This window comes from Cololabis saira, chromosome 5 (assembly GCF_033807715.1).
Source record: "Cololabis saira isolate AMF1-May2022 chromosome 5, fColSai1.1, whole genome shotgun sequence".
Taxonomy (NCBI): Eukaryota; Metazoa; Chordata; class Actinopteri; order Beloniformes; family Belonidae; genus Cololabis; species Cololabis saira.
In genome coordinates this window covers 5,013,961-5,031,943 of record NC_084591.1, presented here as the reverse complement: position 1 = coordinate 5,031,943, position 17,983 = coordinate 5,013,961, and the positions used below count along the sequence as shown (strand labels likewise).

Here is a 17,983-nt window from a genome sequence, read left to right as displayed (position 1 = left end):
TGGCTTGTGTTCGATACCAAGTTAAAAAATGAGAGTGAGAGAAGCTTCAAGCGGCAACACTTTAAAAAAAAATGTTGTCTCGGCGTTGCTGAAAAGTCCGTTGGGAGCCGCGAGCAGCTATGAAGTGACAGAGCTCCTGGTGGATCTGGTCGTTCCTTATCGCCCGTCTAGATCCCTTTTTAATTCTTTCCTCAGCCACCAGGTTTATGAATGTAGCAAGCTCGTTGCCACTGGGGCCGACCGACAGGACAGAGGACAGAGGGTTTCGTGCAGGAAACGTTTTTATTCTCGTTCACTGCAGACACACGTGCACCAGCACCTTCAGCAGAGACCCCTTGCTGCTGTGCAGCCACTTCTTATGTAGCCAGGCAGGGTGGAGAGGTTGATTGGGCACACCTGTGCCCAATCACCTGAGTGGCTGCACCTCCACCCTGCCACAATGAACATCTGCACCTCAGAGTTGGATCATGAAACAGACTTCTGCGCTGCCATTGCTGATGGAATAAAATGAACAAGAAGCTGCGAGTCGCTCTTTCGCTAATTTCCACCTCCTGACTCAGACGTCTGACTCCAACCCCCCGACCAATCGGTGGCCTGTAATGTGATGATGTCAGATACAGCCAACTCAGCAGCTTAGAACCTCTGCAGAGTACTTACAGAAAAGTATCTACTTGGCACGTTAGACCCCTAGTGGAGAAGCGCAAAACCGAGCGAGTCAAGTCGAGCTGAGTAGGTACTAGTGGAAAAGCGCCAATAGAGTTTCTCAAAGTCTGCATTCTATCCCGGCCACTGCTCTTCATATGCAATAGTAGGTGTTACAAACAATTCTCACAGTTTCCGTTGATTGTTGAAGCAGCATTTGCAGGTGTTTTGCTTCTTACCTGTTTTGCATTACATTATGCAACTGCACGATTGTCCGGTGCCTCTCCCAGCGCAAAGGCACGGTATTTTTCTGCACCAGGGTTGACTGTTTATCAACTAATCACGGCTCATTTCATTCTGAAAGGATCTCACTGTGCGCTTGCGGTGTCAACTGAGCAAAGAGGACATTTTCTTTGCCTCAACAGGAGGAGAGTCTTTAGATGCCAGTCACAATTAAAGTCAATACGGCCCCGAGCCTCTCCACACTGTGCCCATCACACATCCAAGCAGCCGATAAAATATAGCCTTAATTATTCATTATAAAACTGAGGCATGTTTCCATGTTGACACCCTTAATTGAGGAATTAATGCAACTTGCAGTGGCTGCTATTACAGCTATTTCCCACCCACCCAAATATGAATAACCTGACATAGAAACATACAAGAACTGCAAAATCCTTCCTGTATGTAAGGGGGGAAGATGACACAGGAGCAATAATGTATTCACCTTAACGTCCTGAATTAATTAGATTAAATATACAGTAAGGTTCTTATGTTGAATTTTACAAAGTAGATCTCCCTGCATCCACCCGCACACACAGCATTAAATGAGGGCTGATTTTGGTTTGCATAAGTATTGTAATTCTTAGGTTTAATTTAAAATTATGTCGTGGCAAATATCATGACATGGTGTCATATTAGGAGCGATAAGGGCTTGACTTGGCTGCACAATGTTAATTCATCACTCATGAATGATAAATGCTGAGCAAAAATGTGCATTATTCAAATGAGCTCCAGTGCTCTGGCAGGACATGCAGAGGGGGATTTTATATGTTTATGGTCCTTTTCTCATATTTTTGACCACTCTGTCTACATTGTGAGACACATTCACAACTGGGACGAAGTAGAGATGCAATTTTCTGTTTAGATTCTGATTTCGACCTGCCAGTACCAATTTTGTCTGCATCTCATTTTTCTTCCTTAGAGATATAATCATCTGCATACATCTACTTAATCCACAAGGAACAGTAAGAGGGGCTGAAGGCCGTGTTCCACTTGCTTTATTAGTAGCCTCTTAGCATTCGTAACGTTGAGCATATAAGGAAAACATTCTTATTAGGTTTTATCCTGCTGGGTGATGCCAGTAGAAGTGTTAGATTACATTTATCGTCTCAAATGTATGGTTAATGTTCTTCTGCAGATCATCTTGTAATGTGCGATAGGAATGGGTGATATTTTACCGTTCACGATAAACCGTCAAAAAAATTCTCCACGGTAAGAATTTGTATCTCGCTGTAAAAATTATAAATTCCTGTTGATGACATTTTTGTGTAAAGCTGATTTATGGAAGGCAGGAAGGAAGGAAGGAAGGAAGGAAGGAAGGAAGGAAGGAAGGAAGGAAGGAAGGAAGGAAGGAAGGAAGGAAGGAAGGAAGGAAGGAAGGAAGGAAGGAAGGAAGGAAGGAAGGAAGGAAGGAAGGAAGGAAGGAAGGAAGGAAGGAAGGAAGGAAGGAAATAAATGAGCAAAAAAGAAATAAAGAAAGAAATAAATGAGCCTGAAAGAAATAAAGAAAGAAATAAATGAGCCTGAAAGAAATAAAGAAAGAAAGAAAAAAAGAAATGAGCCTGAAAGAAATAAATAAGAAAGAAAGAAAAAAAGAAATGAGCCTGAAAGAAATAAATAAGAAAGAAAGAAAGAAAGAAAGATTTATTTTATCATTTTTATCGTTATCGGGATAAATGCCAGAAATTAAAAATTAAAAAAGGAAGGAAATAAATGAGCAAGAAAGAAAGAAAGAAAGAAAGAAAGAAAGAAAGAAAGAAAGAAAGAAAGAAAGAAAGAAAGATATGAGCCTGAAAGAAAGAAAGAAAGAAAGAAAGAAAGAAAGAAAGAAAGAAAGAAAGAAAGAAAGAAAGAAAGAAAGAAAGAAAGAAAGAAAGAAAGAAAGAAAGAAAGAAAGAAAGAAAGAAAGAAAGAAAGAAAGAAAGATTTCTTTTATCATTTTTATCGTTATAGGGATAAATGCCAGAAATGATCGTGATACATTTTTTAGTCCATACCGCCCATCCCTAATGTGCGATAAACTACAATCTAAAACCAAATGTAAAGCCTGGGATGTATCAATAGCGGTAATCAAAGTCATTGAATGTGTCTTGGTGTAGGTCTGAGCTGATAACTGGTTTCCAGCTGTTTGTGGGGAGAGACAGAGAGACAGAATGACAGAGAGACAGAGAGACAGAATGACAGAGCCACTTTTTTGCATCTGTAGTTTTCCTTTGATAACGGTTATTGTGAAACCTGACTCGATCCGGGCTCTTAATGGCTGAGTGGTTTGACCAGCTCTGTCTGGACATTATCCTCAGCTGCACTCCACTTCACAACACACTAACAACCACATTGTTCAGTGGTTTGTTTCTTTGTTCTTCATTCTGATCATATTTACATTTTAAATCCACCGTTTGCTTGTTGCAGCTGCCCCTTCAGTTAAAACCGGACTGAAAACGGTGAAGATAAAGCGTGAGGAAGCAAGAAAAGGCTGCCCAACAAAGGAGCAGTGGGAGAACTTGTTTATTTCCCTAAGCTCCTCTGCTTTTTCAACGTTAATCTATAATTCATTACAATAATTATAGAGAGAAATCAGTATTTCCTCCTAATAGAAAGCTTTCTGTCAGAGAAGGAGATGGTTTTCACAATGAGTGAACGCTGAGTGATGCAGCTTTAGTTTGAAAAAAAAACAAACAACCTTATTCCCCGTTTACACGGAGCAAAAACGGTGGTGTTTTCATGCGTTTTGGCCGTTCGTTTATACGAAACCGAAGCTCAAAGTCACCAAAATAGATCATTTCTGAAAACTCCGGTCAACGTGGAGATTTTCAAAAACTCAGTTTTCCTGTTTGCTTGTAAACAGAGAGAAACGGAGATTTAGGCTTCAGAACGTCACATTATGCAACAGAAACGTCACCAGCGTCATTTGTGCGACCTGTGTTTACAATTTTTTTGGCCACCGTCAATATTTTCTTGTATTTTACCTGTTTTATATTCTAAAGTCACACTTAAAAGTAACTCCACTTCTCTGTCACTCCAAACGAAAGACTCTCGTTCCGTCTTGGAAGTAACTGGCAGTCAAGGCTGATTTATGGTTCCACGTTACACCAACGCAGAGCCTACGGCGTAGGGTACGCGGCGACGCGCACCGTACGTAGGCTACGCCGTCGATTTAACGCAGAACCATATTATTCAGGCTTCACACGTGTCTTTTGTTGACATTTTTTCCAGGATTCGGATTGGCTAGCATGACTTTATGCTTCTCGTTACACTGCCCCCTGCAGGTTTGGATGCTCATAGCACCTTAACAGCGTATTTATGCGGGTTTGTGTAAACGAGGGTATTTTTCAAAACGTAGAGGGGGAAATATCCGTTTTTGTAAATACCCGGCTATGTGTAAACGTGGCCTTACACAGAATTGTGAGACGTAAACTCATACTAGTGTACCTACTGTATGCACAGGATTGTTTACTGGAGTCAAAGCTTTGTTGAAACTTTGTGGAACGAGGGCGTTGAATATGGAGAGTCACATATGTGGACATTTACATTAGGTAAAAATCCAGTTTTCAGTTCTGGTGTCAGAATATTTCAATACATTAATTTCATCTTTTCAACCAAACTACCTGAAAAATACTGAATAAATAAATACAAGACATCCTTTTAGTACATGCAACTTGCTGTGGTGCTGTGTGGACTAACTTTATGACTAATTAAACTGCCAACTTAAAGCTGACACAATTGTGATTTTAATAAGAAAGTGAAACAAAGGTTGTGATCCGAAATTTTTATCAACCATTACAACAACAGATGCTGACCGAGATGAAAATCCATCGTCTCTGGCCCATCCTTTCAAAGAGACTTTCTAAAAGCACCTCCTGCACATTTAAAAGAGCAAGAGAGTGCTCATCCAGCATCAGGATCCAGTAAGAAATCTAGAGCCGTTTGACCTTCAGTCAGTGGTTATTGTTTCTCCTGCCTTTATTATTGTTGCAGTGTTGTCAGATTTGCCTCTGCAGCCCTGGATCTTGGCATCTCCTGCAGTGTTGGGAGGAGAGTCCATGTCTAACCCCTTTGACATTACTGCCTTGAGCCAAGGCTCTGTCAGCGAGCTGTCCCTGCACTGAAGATTAGGGCTCGTTGTGGGGGTCCAAACAGCTCAGAGGACGAAACACTGAGCACTCCAAACGGGCTGCAGCTGTTTAAATAAATACATCACACATTTGCCCCCTCACAATGTGCATGGTCACAATATTTCACAGCCTGGACCCATGAATAAGAGGGTCCCCCCTTATCCTGGTCCAGGTTTCTTCCTCCTAAAGGGGAGTTTTTCTAGCCACTGTTTGGCTTAAGGCTTTTCTCCCACTAGGGGAGTTTTTACCAGCCATTGTTTATGTAATAATTGCTCGGGGGTTTATGTTCTGGGTCTCTGGAAAGCGCCTAGAGATAACTTCTGTTGTAATAGACGCTATACAAATAAAATTGAATTGAATTGAAAGTCTTATTCCTCCAAGTGAGTTACAATGATTCACAGGTGTCAAAAGTATTCACATTCATTACTCAGGTAGAAGTATAGATACTAGAGTTTAAAAATACTCCTGTAGAAGTTGAAGTATCAACTCAAGTTTTTTACTCAAGTAAAAGTATAAAAGTACTGGTTTCAAAACTACTTAAAGTATAAAAGTAAAAGTAATGTAAGGGGGAAAAAAGCCATTAAGGACAAAAGCCATTGAAAATGAATGTATCTTAGTATAATGCAAATATATTAAAGAACCATATATGTGTACTATTGAGCATTAACATGTGTTTCAGAGAGCAGGAGATATGATGACTAGTTGCCTATAAGTATTGTAATGGTGCAAAAAGTCAAACTTCAGAGGCATGTTATCATTTATCCTAACCTTTATTGGAATGTACATCCAAGTTTAGTTGCAGGAATCTGAGGGAACGGATGTAAGAACAAAACTGGACAAGAACATCTGAAACAACCACAACCAAATTCACTCTATCCGGATGGAGCAATTTAACTGGATAGTTTTTATTAAAGGCCGAAATGAAATAGAGAAACGAGGCTGTTTTTAAAATGTAAGGAGTAAAAAGTACAGATAATTGCGTGAAAATGTAAGGAGTAAAAGTAAAAAGACATCTGAAAAATAATTACTCCAGTGAAGTATAGATAACCAAAATTTCTACTTAAGTAAGGTAACTAAGTATTTGTACTTCGTTACTTGACACCTCTGCAATGATTGTTCAATCTTTTTATTTTTTTTTTGTTGTTGTGTGGCTTTAGTGGTCTTTATTTCAAACTAGGTTGACGGGAAATTACAGGAAAGACACGCAGCAAAGCTGAACCACGTGCACGTGGATGATCGCCTCTAAATATGGTGCACCTGGTCAAGCAAGTGAGGTATCAGGTGCCCTGGTTTAATTTTTTTTTATCCAGGGAGAAGTTCAGGAGGGACATGTCAACAGGTTTCACAGCAGAGAGTTTTGTCAGAACAGCAGCTGGCCACAGTTGGAATTCTGCACCTTGTTGCACCAAGCAGCTTCTCTAGTCTGGATTAAGGCTATGCTGTCCATCTGTCGGCCGTCGACTTACATTTAAGCCCTGCCATTTCACAGGTCCACAGCCAGCCAGCAAACCCAGCAGGCAGCTTAGCTTCTCAGTGACAGAAGGGTATCCCTTCTCTGGAGATTCAGCTCGGCAACACTGCTGCAGTGTGAAAGCGATCTTACTTAGGGAGTTAAAGGTCAAAGACTGCTGGTTAAGATGGATTTAGCCAAAGTGTGGCTGTCAATGTACATGTTTTGTGTTTAAACTGCAAGCTTCTACACACTGTAGAAAACTGAACTTGTATGCACTCCTGGAAGCGGTATTAGCTGATATAAAATTCCTGATTTCAGTGGCTGGGCTTGATATGTGTTCGTCTAAACATACAAACCATTTTGTCTGTTGCAAAAAAATGAAACACAATTCTCAAAAGAGCTGCGATTTGATCTAAATGAAGGGCAGAATGCATCATGTAAGTTTATACCTCTCCTTAAATAGAAGATTGATGATAAGGGTGTGCACTCACAACAAATTGTTCATGGAAAGGCCATCAAAGCCGTGCATATAGCAAGAAGATAGAAATCCACTGCTGCATTTGGCCATTGAGGGATTAGCCTGGCAGCTGACTTAGCAGTTTCCTGAGGAATAGGCTTTAAAGGCTTTTAACACTTTGTGCTGCAGATAACGTCAGCATCATCTCTTGGATTTCCCAGAAGCTTACAGGTATTTAACAAGGCTCAGAAGTGATGTCTCGTGACAGGTAAAATAAAGCTTTGAGCTTTGGAATTCCTCTGCTTATGTTAGCTGGTGTTTACTGTGATGAGCGTAATAGTGACACGCAGCAAGAAAACTGCAAATCAACAACATGTATCATATGAGGGTGTGAAATCTGTAAATACGATCACTGGGTTCCACAGTTGTCCAAAGGTGAAAATACAAACAGTGGAAAAAACATAAATACATGAAGAAAGGTTTTAAAAGGAAATGAGTCCCTCAGATCCTATTTGAGACAATTTCTTTATTAGAGTTACATTTTTAAAGTTAGTAATATATGCTTTATTCAGTAATAACATTTTGACCCTCATCGTATTGTTTTTCTTTCCAAACGTTCCATTGTAATAGGAGCACGGGGGACCATCTTGCTCCAATATGAGGCAAAATCTCCCAACTCCCTGCGGACGCTGGCACGGTTAATCCCTCCATTCACCGATTTAGTTATTGGTCCTAGACCAGTGGGTCTCCGTTTATTGAGCACACACATATTTTTCCAACATATTCACTCTTTTGAGAAGTATGCCCCATCTCACTTCACCTCAATTAATGTAATTCTCCTCGAGCTCACTGGAGGGTTGATACGAATGAAGAGCTGCATTCACACGACACGCCTGTGAGGGAACGATAACAGCAGATCATTAACAAAACAGTGCTGTTAATGTTTACCTGTGGATGCTATTCGTCATCCTAATGTGTCCCCGTCTGTCCATGTTTGTCTGGATGTTTGGTTCCAGGACCATGAGCCATGCATTCTCAGACTTCTTTGTGTTTGGATTCGTACATTCAAACAGATGACTGTCAGTCCTTTTTTTTTGTGAAGAAAATTGTGAATTATGATGAACTAATTGGGCTCGGTGGGGGTTCAATGAGTATGTTCTGAAATGGCACCATACCAACCATACAATTGGCAGCCTGTGGAAGATGCCCCCCCCCCCCTGATGCCATGAAGATGACGGGAAAGTTATTTACGCATGGAAGCCTAATCAGCTTCTCAAATCCCAACTAATGCCCAGAGTAAGACCCCAAATCCATGTGGGTTGAGAAAGGCAGTTAAGGATGTAGGGCACAAAGATGTAGCCCGGTCACCCATCCTCATTCTTTTCCTGGGGATTTGGCTTTGATTTCCAAAAGGAAGTGCTAACAAACAGACGATACCACTGGATTGGCGTACAACCAATCAAAAAAAAATCAATGCATGCGATGTAGACAGAAAAACAAAAGAGTTTGATCAACAAAAGCCATCAGCATATATAGCGAGTCAGCGATATCTGTGTTGCAGTAAAAACATGTTGATCAAAAACTCTTAGCAATTCTGCAGTCATTTTGGTTGTTTTGAATAGTGTCTCTTGGATGCTCCTGTGTAAACCAAAAAGCTTGTTTTGGTGGAAATGCCTGTGAAAGGGAGAGGTACCAGACCCCTTTCACCACGTGAATTTTCACAAAGTGATTGTGTATTACTGGTCAAACTACCAAGGTGATGGGAAGTTTGAATGATTCCCGTCTGCAGTTGTGAGGAATGTGAGTAAAGAAATGGATGATCTTGCTTCGATAAGGTCACAGTAAGAATTTCACTGTGAAAGTAGTAGTTGCTTCTCTGAGACACGGCAGTAGGAACATGTTCCAGAGTCAAACCTGTGAACACCTTTCTCTTTGGCTTTCAGACAATATGGGTAAAATCAGACTGCAGTCAGAGCAGTAACAGTAACGGAGGCTGGATTGCAGTGCTTGAATATAATGTAATCTTTGAAATATTACTGTGAAAAAGTGTCCCTGCATCCCAGATATAGAATTGATAGCTATGAGTGTCAGCCCCTTTTTTCCACCCCAATGCATCCATGGCAACCAGTTGAGATTTTAAACGTGGCTCCCTCCTCTTTGTGTCCAAAAATATAATATTATTATATATTATATATATATATATATATATATATATATATATATATATATATATATATATATATATATATATATATATATATATATATATATATATATATATATATCCATATTAATTATAATACAACAACAGAATAATTGGAAACTGTAGAATAATATGGTATTAATTCAAATTGAATCAGTACAGTTTTTTGTATACCCAGTCTAGAATCGTACAAGGACTCACTAAGGTTATCAGCTGTGGTCAGTAACAGGCTGAGGTTGCAGTCATGGAGCTTTACCAACAAAGGATTAGGATTTGATCATTTTCCAGATTGGATTTTAGTGTCAGTAGTAATAGAGTTGGACATAATAGCATATCATTGACAGATATCTACTATTTAATAGCCACATGTTCCAGCTTGACAGATTGAGCTGAGCCTATGATAAGGGCACTTCTTAAGTGTCTTAGCATGTAACACAATTCAGACACATACACACACTCACATACAAAACACACATGCAGCACTTCAGCTCCCTGCACTCAGCATTGACACAATCAATGGGTTTAGGGAATAAGAATGATCACATATAGCTGTGGGCAGAATGAAGGATAGGGAGCTCTGCTGCAGGTCTGCAATCTCAAATGAACCTTCTCAGCCTGTTTTGACATCACTTGATTACAGATGGTATCATCAAATCCCCAATCTGAACTGTGACCTCACACAGGATCAAATCCAGTAAAGAGAATCTGCTCCACAGCGTTGTCTCCTTTTATGAATCTAATGTCCGGCTGTCCAGCCGGCAGTGACATGTCACCAATAATTAACTGTCAACCATGATATTACAGTTTTTTCTGTTTTTTCAATTTGTTATATGTGATATGGTTCATTGAATTTGCTGAAACACAAAAACCAGACACAAGTGCATACCACTGGAAAACACTGAGTTGTGACAAAGGCCATCACATGGAGACAGGAAATATCCTAGAGATGTGTCCTAAGAGCAAATTCAATGTGAAGGGCTTTTCCCCCCTTTGCTTTATTTCAACTTCCATATCCTAATACATGTGCTTGAATACAGAAAACTGAAATGTCAGTGATCATTCCTTTAAAAACCTGATGATACAAAATCTTGTATTTCAAAATAGCTGTCTCTAAATCCTACCGTCATAATGATCCTTTCATCCTGAATTCACTCTACCGTGTACCTGGTTCCATTATGTTTCTGTCTTGCTTTTTATCATTCAATTGGGAACTCTGCTATGATAGAATCTTTGATTAATTGCATTGCTGGTGGAGTGGATGTAATCCCACTAATGACATTGAAAGTAAATATGCTTTGTTGTCTTGCTCTTGAACTATAAATGTATCTCTCTGTATCCAATTCCCTGTTGCTATATGGTCTATATGTTATCCTAAATGATTGCATGAGCTGGGTGTCAGCCACTGCACACGAATCACATTTGCCACCATCCATCCTAGATTGCATCCTCTTGCTACTGCAGCAGCTTCCCCAGATGTTTTAACTGGTGCAGCAAATTCAGACATAAGAGAGGACCGAAAATGTGGGGTAAAAAAACGTTTGTGGCGTCAGAACAAGTCACAGATGAACTCAGCATATTTGTCTGTGACACAGCAGGATGTAGATTAGAGAGAAATGCTGTTAATGCCACTTGAAGCTGTGCCCCTTCAGTTCATATCAGAGTGATAGCAGTGACTGATTTTCTGCAAGTTGAGCGTTCCAGAGTAGTCACAGGGAGGTGTAGAGCAAGATGTATGTAGATTACCAGAATGATTTAGTATTTGAATTTGCAGCTAAGATAAGTACTTCCTAGCTTTGCATTTAATAGAAGCTACTTGTGTTGTTAAGACAGACAAAAGATGGAGACCTCAAATCTGTCAGCACTCGCAGGTTATTCTGTGTAAACTGGATTCATCTAAAATTTACTCATGAATATTACATGGGGGCTTAGACTATCTGCCCTGTTCTCTGAATTGGTGTTGCATTAGTGAGGCGTTATTGTTGGGCATTTTAGCTACCAGAAAATAACCATAAAGACCAAAGGAAAGATTGTTAAGATTCATGTTCAAAGTAGATGAACACCTTGTTTTTCAGCTGATTTGGCAATCAGTAAGAATTCTTTTTACTTTTATGTTAAAGGGATTTTTTGTTAGGCTGAAATCATAAGCATTGAATTCTCTAACCAAATGTTTTCTATGTCTCTGTTTCGCCCCAGGTAACCGATAAGATGGCAGCCAGGGAAGCGACTGGGCAAAGCTACCTGGTGGCTTGCTGGCGGCCCATTCTGATCTTGATGCTGGGAACCGTGCTGTCTGGCTCCACCACTGGCTGCCCATCCCGCTGTGAGTGCAATGTTCAAGAGCGCTCTGTGATGTGCCACCGAAAGAAGCTCATGACAGTTCCTGAGGGCATTCCTGCAGAAACGAGACTACTGGACCTCAGCAAGAACCGCATCAGAACCATTAACCCAGATGAGTTTTCCAACTTTCCCAACCTCGAGCACCTGGAGCTCAGTGAAAATACTATCTCCACTATTGAACCTGGCGCATTCAACAACCTTTATGGCTTGCGGACATTGGGGTTGCGTAGCAACAAGCTTAAGCTGATCCAGCTGGGTGTTTTCACTGGTCTGAGCAATCTGACAGAGCTGGACATAAGTGAGAACAAGATTGTGATCCTTTTGGACTACATGTTTCAGGATTTGTACAACCTGCGCTCTTTAGAAGTGGGTGATAATGACTTGGTTTTTATCTCCCACCGGGCTTTTCATGGTCTTAGTAGCCTTGAGCACCTGAGTCTTGAGAAGTGCAACCTGTCCTCTGTGCCAACAGAGGCTTTTACCCACCTTCACAGTTTGATCACTCTCAGGCTGCGACACCTCAATATCAATATCATACGGGATTACTCTTTTAAACGGCTCTATCGACTGAAAGTGTTGGAAATAGCCAATTGGCCTTACTTGGATACGATGACTCCAAATTGTTTGTATGGATTAAATCTCACATCCCTGACCATTGCCAACGCTAATCTGACCACGATTCCTTATGTAGCCCTGCGGCACTTGGTTTACCTGCGCTTTCTTAATGTCTCATACAACCCAATCCATACCATTGAGGGAAATAAGCTTCATGATCTTCTGCGTCTGCAGGAATTTCACCTGGTTGGAGGCAGGCTGGCAATGATTGAGCCCTACTCTTTCCGTGGCTTAAACTACCTGAAAATCCTAAATGTGTCTGGGAACAGTCTTAGCACTTTAGAGGAGTCTGCTTTCCATTCAGTTGGCAACCTGGAGACCCTTGCGTTGTATGATAATCCCTTGGCCTGCGACTGCCGACTATTATGGGTTTTCCGACGGCGTTGGAGACTTAATTTTAACAAGCAGCAGCCAACCTGTGCCTCCCCTGAGTTTGTCCAAGGCAAAGAGTTCAAAGACTTTCCGGATGTTCTACAGCCAAACTACTTCACATGTCGCAAGTCCAGGATTAGGGATCGCAAACCCCAGCAGAAGTTCGTTGACGAGGGAGCCATTGTTCATTTTGCTTGCCAAGCAGATGGAGATCCTGCTCCAGTGATAATGTGGCTTTCTCCACAGAAAAAGTTTATTACCTCCAAGACAATTGGAAGGATCTCTGTGCTGCCAGATGGTACCCTTGAGGTGCGCTATGCCCAGATTCAAGATAATGGCACTTATGTGTGTATAGCCAGCAATGCTGGTGGAAATGACACCTCTCTGGCTCACCTGCATGTTCATAGCTACTCGCCTGACTCACTACACCAACCCAACAAGACTTTTGCTTTCATTTCCAACCTGCCCACAGAGACTGGTGCTAATGGTACAAAAGCCAATGTCCCATTCCCATTCGATATTAAAACATTGATCATTGCAACCACAATGGGGTTCATATCCTTTCTTGGTGTTGTGCTGTTTTGCCTGGTGCTGCTGTTCCTTTGGAGCAGAGGTAAAGGCAACACTAAGCATAACATTGAGATTGAGTATGTGCCACGGAAATCGGACGCTGGCATGAGCAGCACCGCGGTGGATGCTCCTCGCAAGTTCAACATGAAAATGATTTAACAGAGCTGTGGTACATCTTAATTTGGAACTTAAAAATAAGACAAATGGGAAAAAAAATAACATTTCCTTTCCTCTCTTGGAAACCTGTGGATCATGGTCTGTTAACATAGAGTAATGTTTTCTTTCGTGACTGTTGGACTTCACAGGTCAGTTCCTGACTTTTTAAAGTTGGAGGGAATTAAACTGCACCCAGTGTTACAGGACATCTGTGTTTTTTGCAAGGCCTGAGTGAGCATTTATTGAAAGTCAGATTTGTCATGAGAAGTTCATATTATTATGGATATCTAGTGGGTAAATTGTATCAAGAAAAAATAAAAAGAAAAAAAAATCTACAGCCAAAATATGAGGGGCAGATCATATTTGGACCACTGCTGTTTTATTCTCTGTATTTTTTTTTCCAATATACCTTTTTTGTTTTTTCTTTCAGGGTTAGATGTCATGTTATGAATGAGATTTGTATGATTTTCTGATAAATACATTGTCATGACAGTGCATCCATGTTACAATTGTGAATAAAATGTACTTAGCATTTTTTTAAACTTTTTTTTACAGTCGCAATTGTTTTGTGATTCATCCTGTTATGTATGTCACAGCACCTGAAATATGTTGTTAAACATAATTCCCAACAAATGAGGAGAAATATATAGGATATGGCGGCGGCGCTATAAGAAATTCTAGACAAAAAACTGAATTCTCGAAGACTAATTTGACAACAGTTGATTAGAGTCCAAGAAGCTATTAGCATCAGTTAATGCTATTATATTCTTTTTAACTAATGCTAAAAGCTGCAAATAAAGCTACTGCGTAGCAAATGACATTAGCTGCCACGAATGCTAAATATAATCGTGCTAATGTTAATTTAACTAGCAGTTGAACTAGCTAATTTAGCAATAGCAAAAAAATGCAAAATAGGTTCTGTAAACCAGGTTGAATTTTTGAATACGTAAATGATGAATCTCCAAAATAATTTGGAGATTCATAAACCGGACAATATGAGTAAATATTTTTCCTATTGATACTAACTCTTAGTGCTACACTGTACAATAACAGCTAAACATGTGTTGGATAATCTTTATTTTAGAAAGGCAACATTAAGTGATGAAAAGTAGCACAAAATTGTTTTGTTAAATCTTTCTATTAACATAGAACTTTAGCTTTGGGGAGAACTCTGACATCTTTGAAAGTCCTGTAGGTACGGTATTTTACACTAATGGATAAAAGCACGTTAAAGTACATGAGACATGTTGTTCATATGATGCTTTGAGTGATCAGGATCTTGACGTTAAACTGAATGGTAGATATTGGAACTTTAAAGTCAACCCACTGGTTAAAAGCATTGACTTGTGTCCTTGTTTTCGCATTTGACAAAAATTCAAACATCACGGGATTAAGAAAGTTGAGTTAAAGCATTAAAAACAGCATTCATTAAATTATCAGTAGTTGACAAAAACTGTTTCCTAGGCTGTGGTTAGAGCTGGATCTAGGTCCATTTGCAGCAGAAATGCTGGGTCTGGCTCAGGTGATGTTTCGTTTCCATCCTCAGCGCGACTTCAGGTGCGAATAGGTGGGTTTCCGAGGCAGAACACCTCCCAAGTCTGCTCGGCTGAGTTTGTGCGATCGAGACTTTACCTGAAACATCCAAGATGTAAATGAGACTCCCGGGATAATCTGCTCACTTAGACGGATTTCCTCCCATGTCTTCTTTTTTTATGCTATAATACATGCAAAGGTTAAGTCGTGACCACTGTCACCCTCTTTTCTTTTCTTGTTTTTTTTTATTAATGTTTTATTCATGATTGTGACCCATCTCCCATTAAACCCATGGAAATGTTGCCTTCCAAGTAACTTAAAGGGTCGTTTTGTTCCCAGAAATGAGCACCAAGTGTGGTTGAGGAGTGGAACTGCTCCATGATGTGCTCCCCGTTGGTCCTGCATATAAAATCTGAGGTTACAGCATTAACTTTTCAAGTACACTTTGCGGACAGCCGAGCTTTGCAAACGTGTGCGAGGATAAAGTTATTCCTGATGGATGGCATTACAGATCACGTCACGGTAATGGATGGAAGTATGAACAGAATATGCAGATGGTTGGAGTGACACAGATGGTTTCACCCATGGAGCAATCCGAACCAGCCTCGGTGTAATCCGTTTTGCATAAAGGCGGAAAAAAAAAACAACACTGGATATGGCTCTCGTTTTTTCCTCTTGCTGATTATGAATGCTCTTTGTTCAAAGTGTGGCTACTGTACCTAGCCCTTTTTCGTTTGTTTGTTTTTGATCCTGAGTGATCTGGAGGATCCTGTTTTTGGATTTCTGTTCATCTTACTTTTTCATTTTGACCCTGGACTATATTGAACGTGTATAGTCCCAGCCAACTTTTTACAAAACAGATATTAAAAAAGAAATCTATGGAAAATAAATTAAAATTGTTCTGTGCAATAAAAGTAATATGCAGATTTTTTTTTTGATTTTTTTTTAATTAACAAAATTTTGTTGATGTTGAATTGTTGAGAATATGGTATGTTGTATTAAACAATCTATGGACTTTTCTAAACATCTGCTGCTCTTATTTCGACTTTTTTTAGATATTCTCAGTAAAGGGTTGATGGTGCTGTGGGATCGTGGGTCTCCGTTCATAGAACGTGGAATTCACCTGGTCCTAGTGTTCAAAATACATATAAGCATACCGTATTTTCTGGACTATAAGCCGCAACTTTTTTCATAGGTTTTGAACCATGCAGCTTATACAAAGGTTCTATTCTGTGGATTTTTCTTCCACCGCTCGAGGCGCTCTAACCAAAATTAGAATCAAAACTAAGACAAAATAAATGCAAAGAAGAATACGCTACTTCTTCTTTAGCAGATAGAAGTAGAAGCAGATTTCAAACAGATAAATATACATAAATACCGGTTATTTTCTCTTGATTCTGTCCCGTTTTAATCAGCAAAGTTGCTGCCGTGTTAAAAGACACTGTTAGGAAAGATCTATTTAGGTACAAACATGTACATCATTTACAGTTCAAAATCCTTCTGTACATGTAGTAAATATCTAATCTAACAACATAAATATCTGCAGCTTGCATATCTTTTTTTTTAATAGAGCAGATGCGGCTTGTATGTAGGTGCGGCTTATATATCTTTTTTTTATAATCTTTTAAAAAATAGAGCGGATGCGGCTTATATACAGGTGCAGCTTATAGTCCAGAAAATATGGTATCATTTTACTTCTAGGCCACGTAAGATTATCTTAATATCTTTATAAATATTTGCTAGACATACTAAAGTGTAAGTCCTATCAAATGTTCAGCTGCCAAGTTTGAAGTTAATGTTTTGATTTCTATGATTGAATACCTCATTATGTGGTGATGCAGACTGCTAAGTCATTTAACATCATGTGTCTTAACACTAATTACTTGTTTACAAGGAAAATGCTGGTTCATTGGTTCAGTTGATTTTCCTTTTAACATGAATTAACCACCATTAGAAACAGATCACAGGCTTTATGATATGTACCGTATAAGGAATACCGTTAATGTACTTTAAGGTCACATCAAGCATTTGGGGATGTCTTGTAGCTAAGAGAAAGTAAAGTAAATTTCCGTCTGACGGGTTTGGGAAACGGCTGGGATTCTTCGAGGACGGCTCAGCTTCATAAAACACAATGATGCTCTCCACTCAGTTTATCCTTCAAACTTGCTGATCTGGTTAGAGCTCCGTACCGACGCATTCTTTTTCCTCCTCTGACGCTCTATCAAAGCAGTCTCATTTATCTCCTGACTTGAAAACAGACGGAGAACAGAAGAAGAGAAAAGCTGTTTCTCAAGGCGTTCTTCAGATATTGGATCTGTGCTTAAAATTCTAGGTCACGAGAAGGCTGACGGATTGTGACACCATGCGGCAAGTTTGCCTCTCTTCAACAGAGAATGAAAGTAGAGTCACACCTCTGGGTGCTTCTGCATCTAAATCCACGGCATAATCCCCTCATCCTAGTCCACGTGCTCAGCAACACATGGGAGATACGAAATGTAAGAAAACTCGTCAGGATTTGCCGTTGGTATTGCTTCTATTACAAACCAGGAACAGAAGAGGCCTAAAACCCTCAGAAAGTCATTTAAGATTCATGTTTATATTTGTAATTTAAATCATGGCAGGCCAGCTGCTGGTTACATTCACATCAAAGGACCTATTTAAGGCCTCGCATAGTTGTGTTGGAAATTGTAAGCCAAATGGCTGTAAACTACATAGTCTCTGTCGGTCCGTGTACTTCGCGGCCATCCGTTTTTTGTTTTGAAATGATTCGATGTGTTTGAAAATCGAAATTGGGAATTAAAACAGAGAGTGGAAAACTCTTTTCTCTATTTCCTATTCGTTTCCAAGGATACTGAAAACAAGAATTGGACAAATGGGGGGATTGCACATGCGCAGTAATAAATGAAGAAAGTTGTTTCTGGTTCTTTTGTTGATCAGATTGAAATTAACAGTTTTAGATTTTTTTATTGTTGAAACAGAAAATAAATCTATGAAACCTGGGAGTGAAACATGAGTCTTCACTCCGTCATGAAACTGCAGCGATGTTGTGACAGTCCGTTCAGCTGCAGCGTCCAATCAATAATCAATAACATGTACTGAACTCTAACATACCCCCCCCCCCCCCCCTGGAAACGAATAGGAAATAGAGAAAATACTTTTCCACTCGCTGTTTTAATTCCCAATTTCGATTTTCAAACACATCAATGAAATCGGATAATGGATAACGATCCGTTTTCCGTTTTCCGTTTTTT

At 39.8% G+C, this 17,983-nt stretch overlaps 1 protein-coding gene across 1 annotated transcript in view; it reads left to right on the top strand.

The window, feature by feature from the left end:
- The window catches only part of lingo1a (leucine rich repeat and Ig domain containing 1a), a 42,138-nt gene extending 26,400 nt beyond the window's left edge, over window positions 1-15,738 (top strand). Inside the window, exon 2 of the mRNA XM_061720838.1 lies at window positions 11,343-15,738. Within this exon, the coding sequence (XP_061576822.1) occupies window positions 11,355-13,202 (1,848 nt within the window). The 5' untranslated portion in view covers window positions 11,343-11,354 and the 3' untranslated portion in view covers window positions 13,203-15,738. The remainder of the gene's footprint in view (window positions 1-11,342) is intronic.
- The last annotated feature ends 2,245 nt before the right edge of the window (window positions 15,739-17,983 follow it).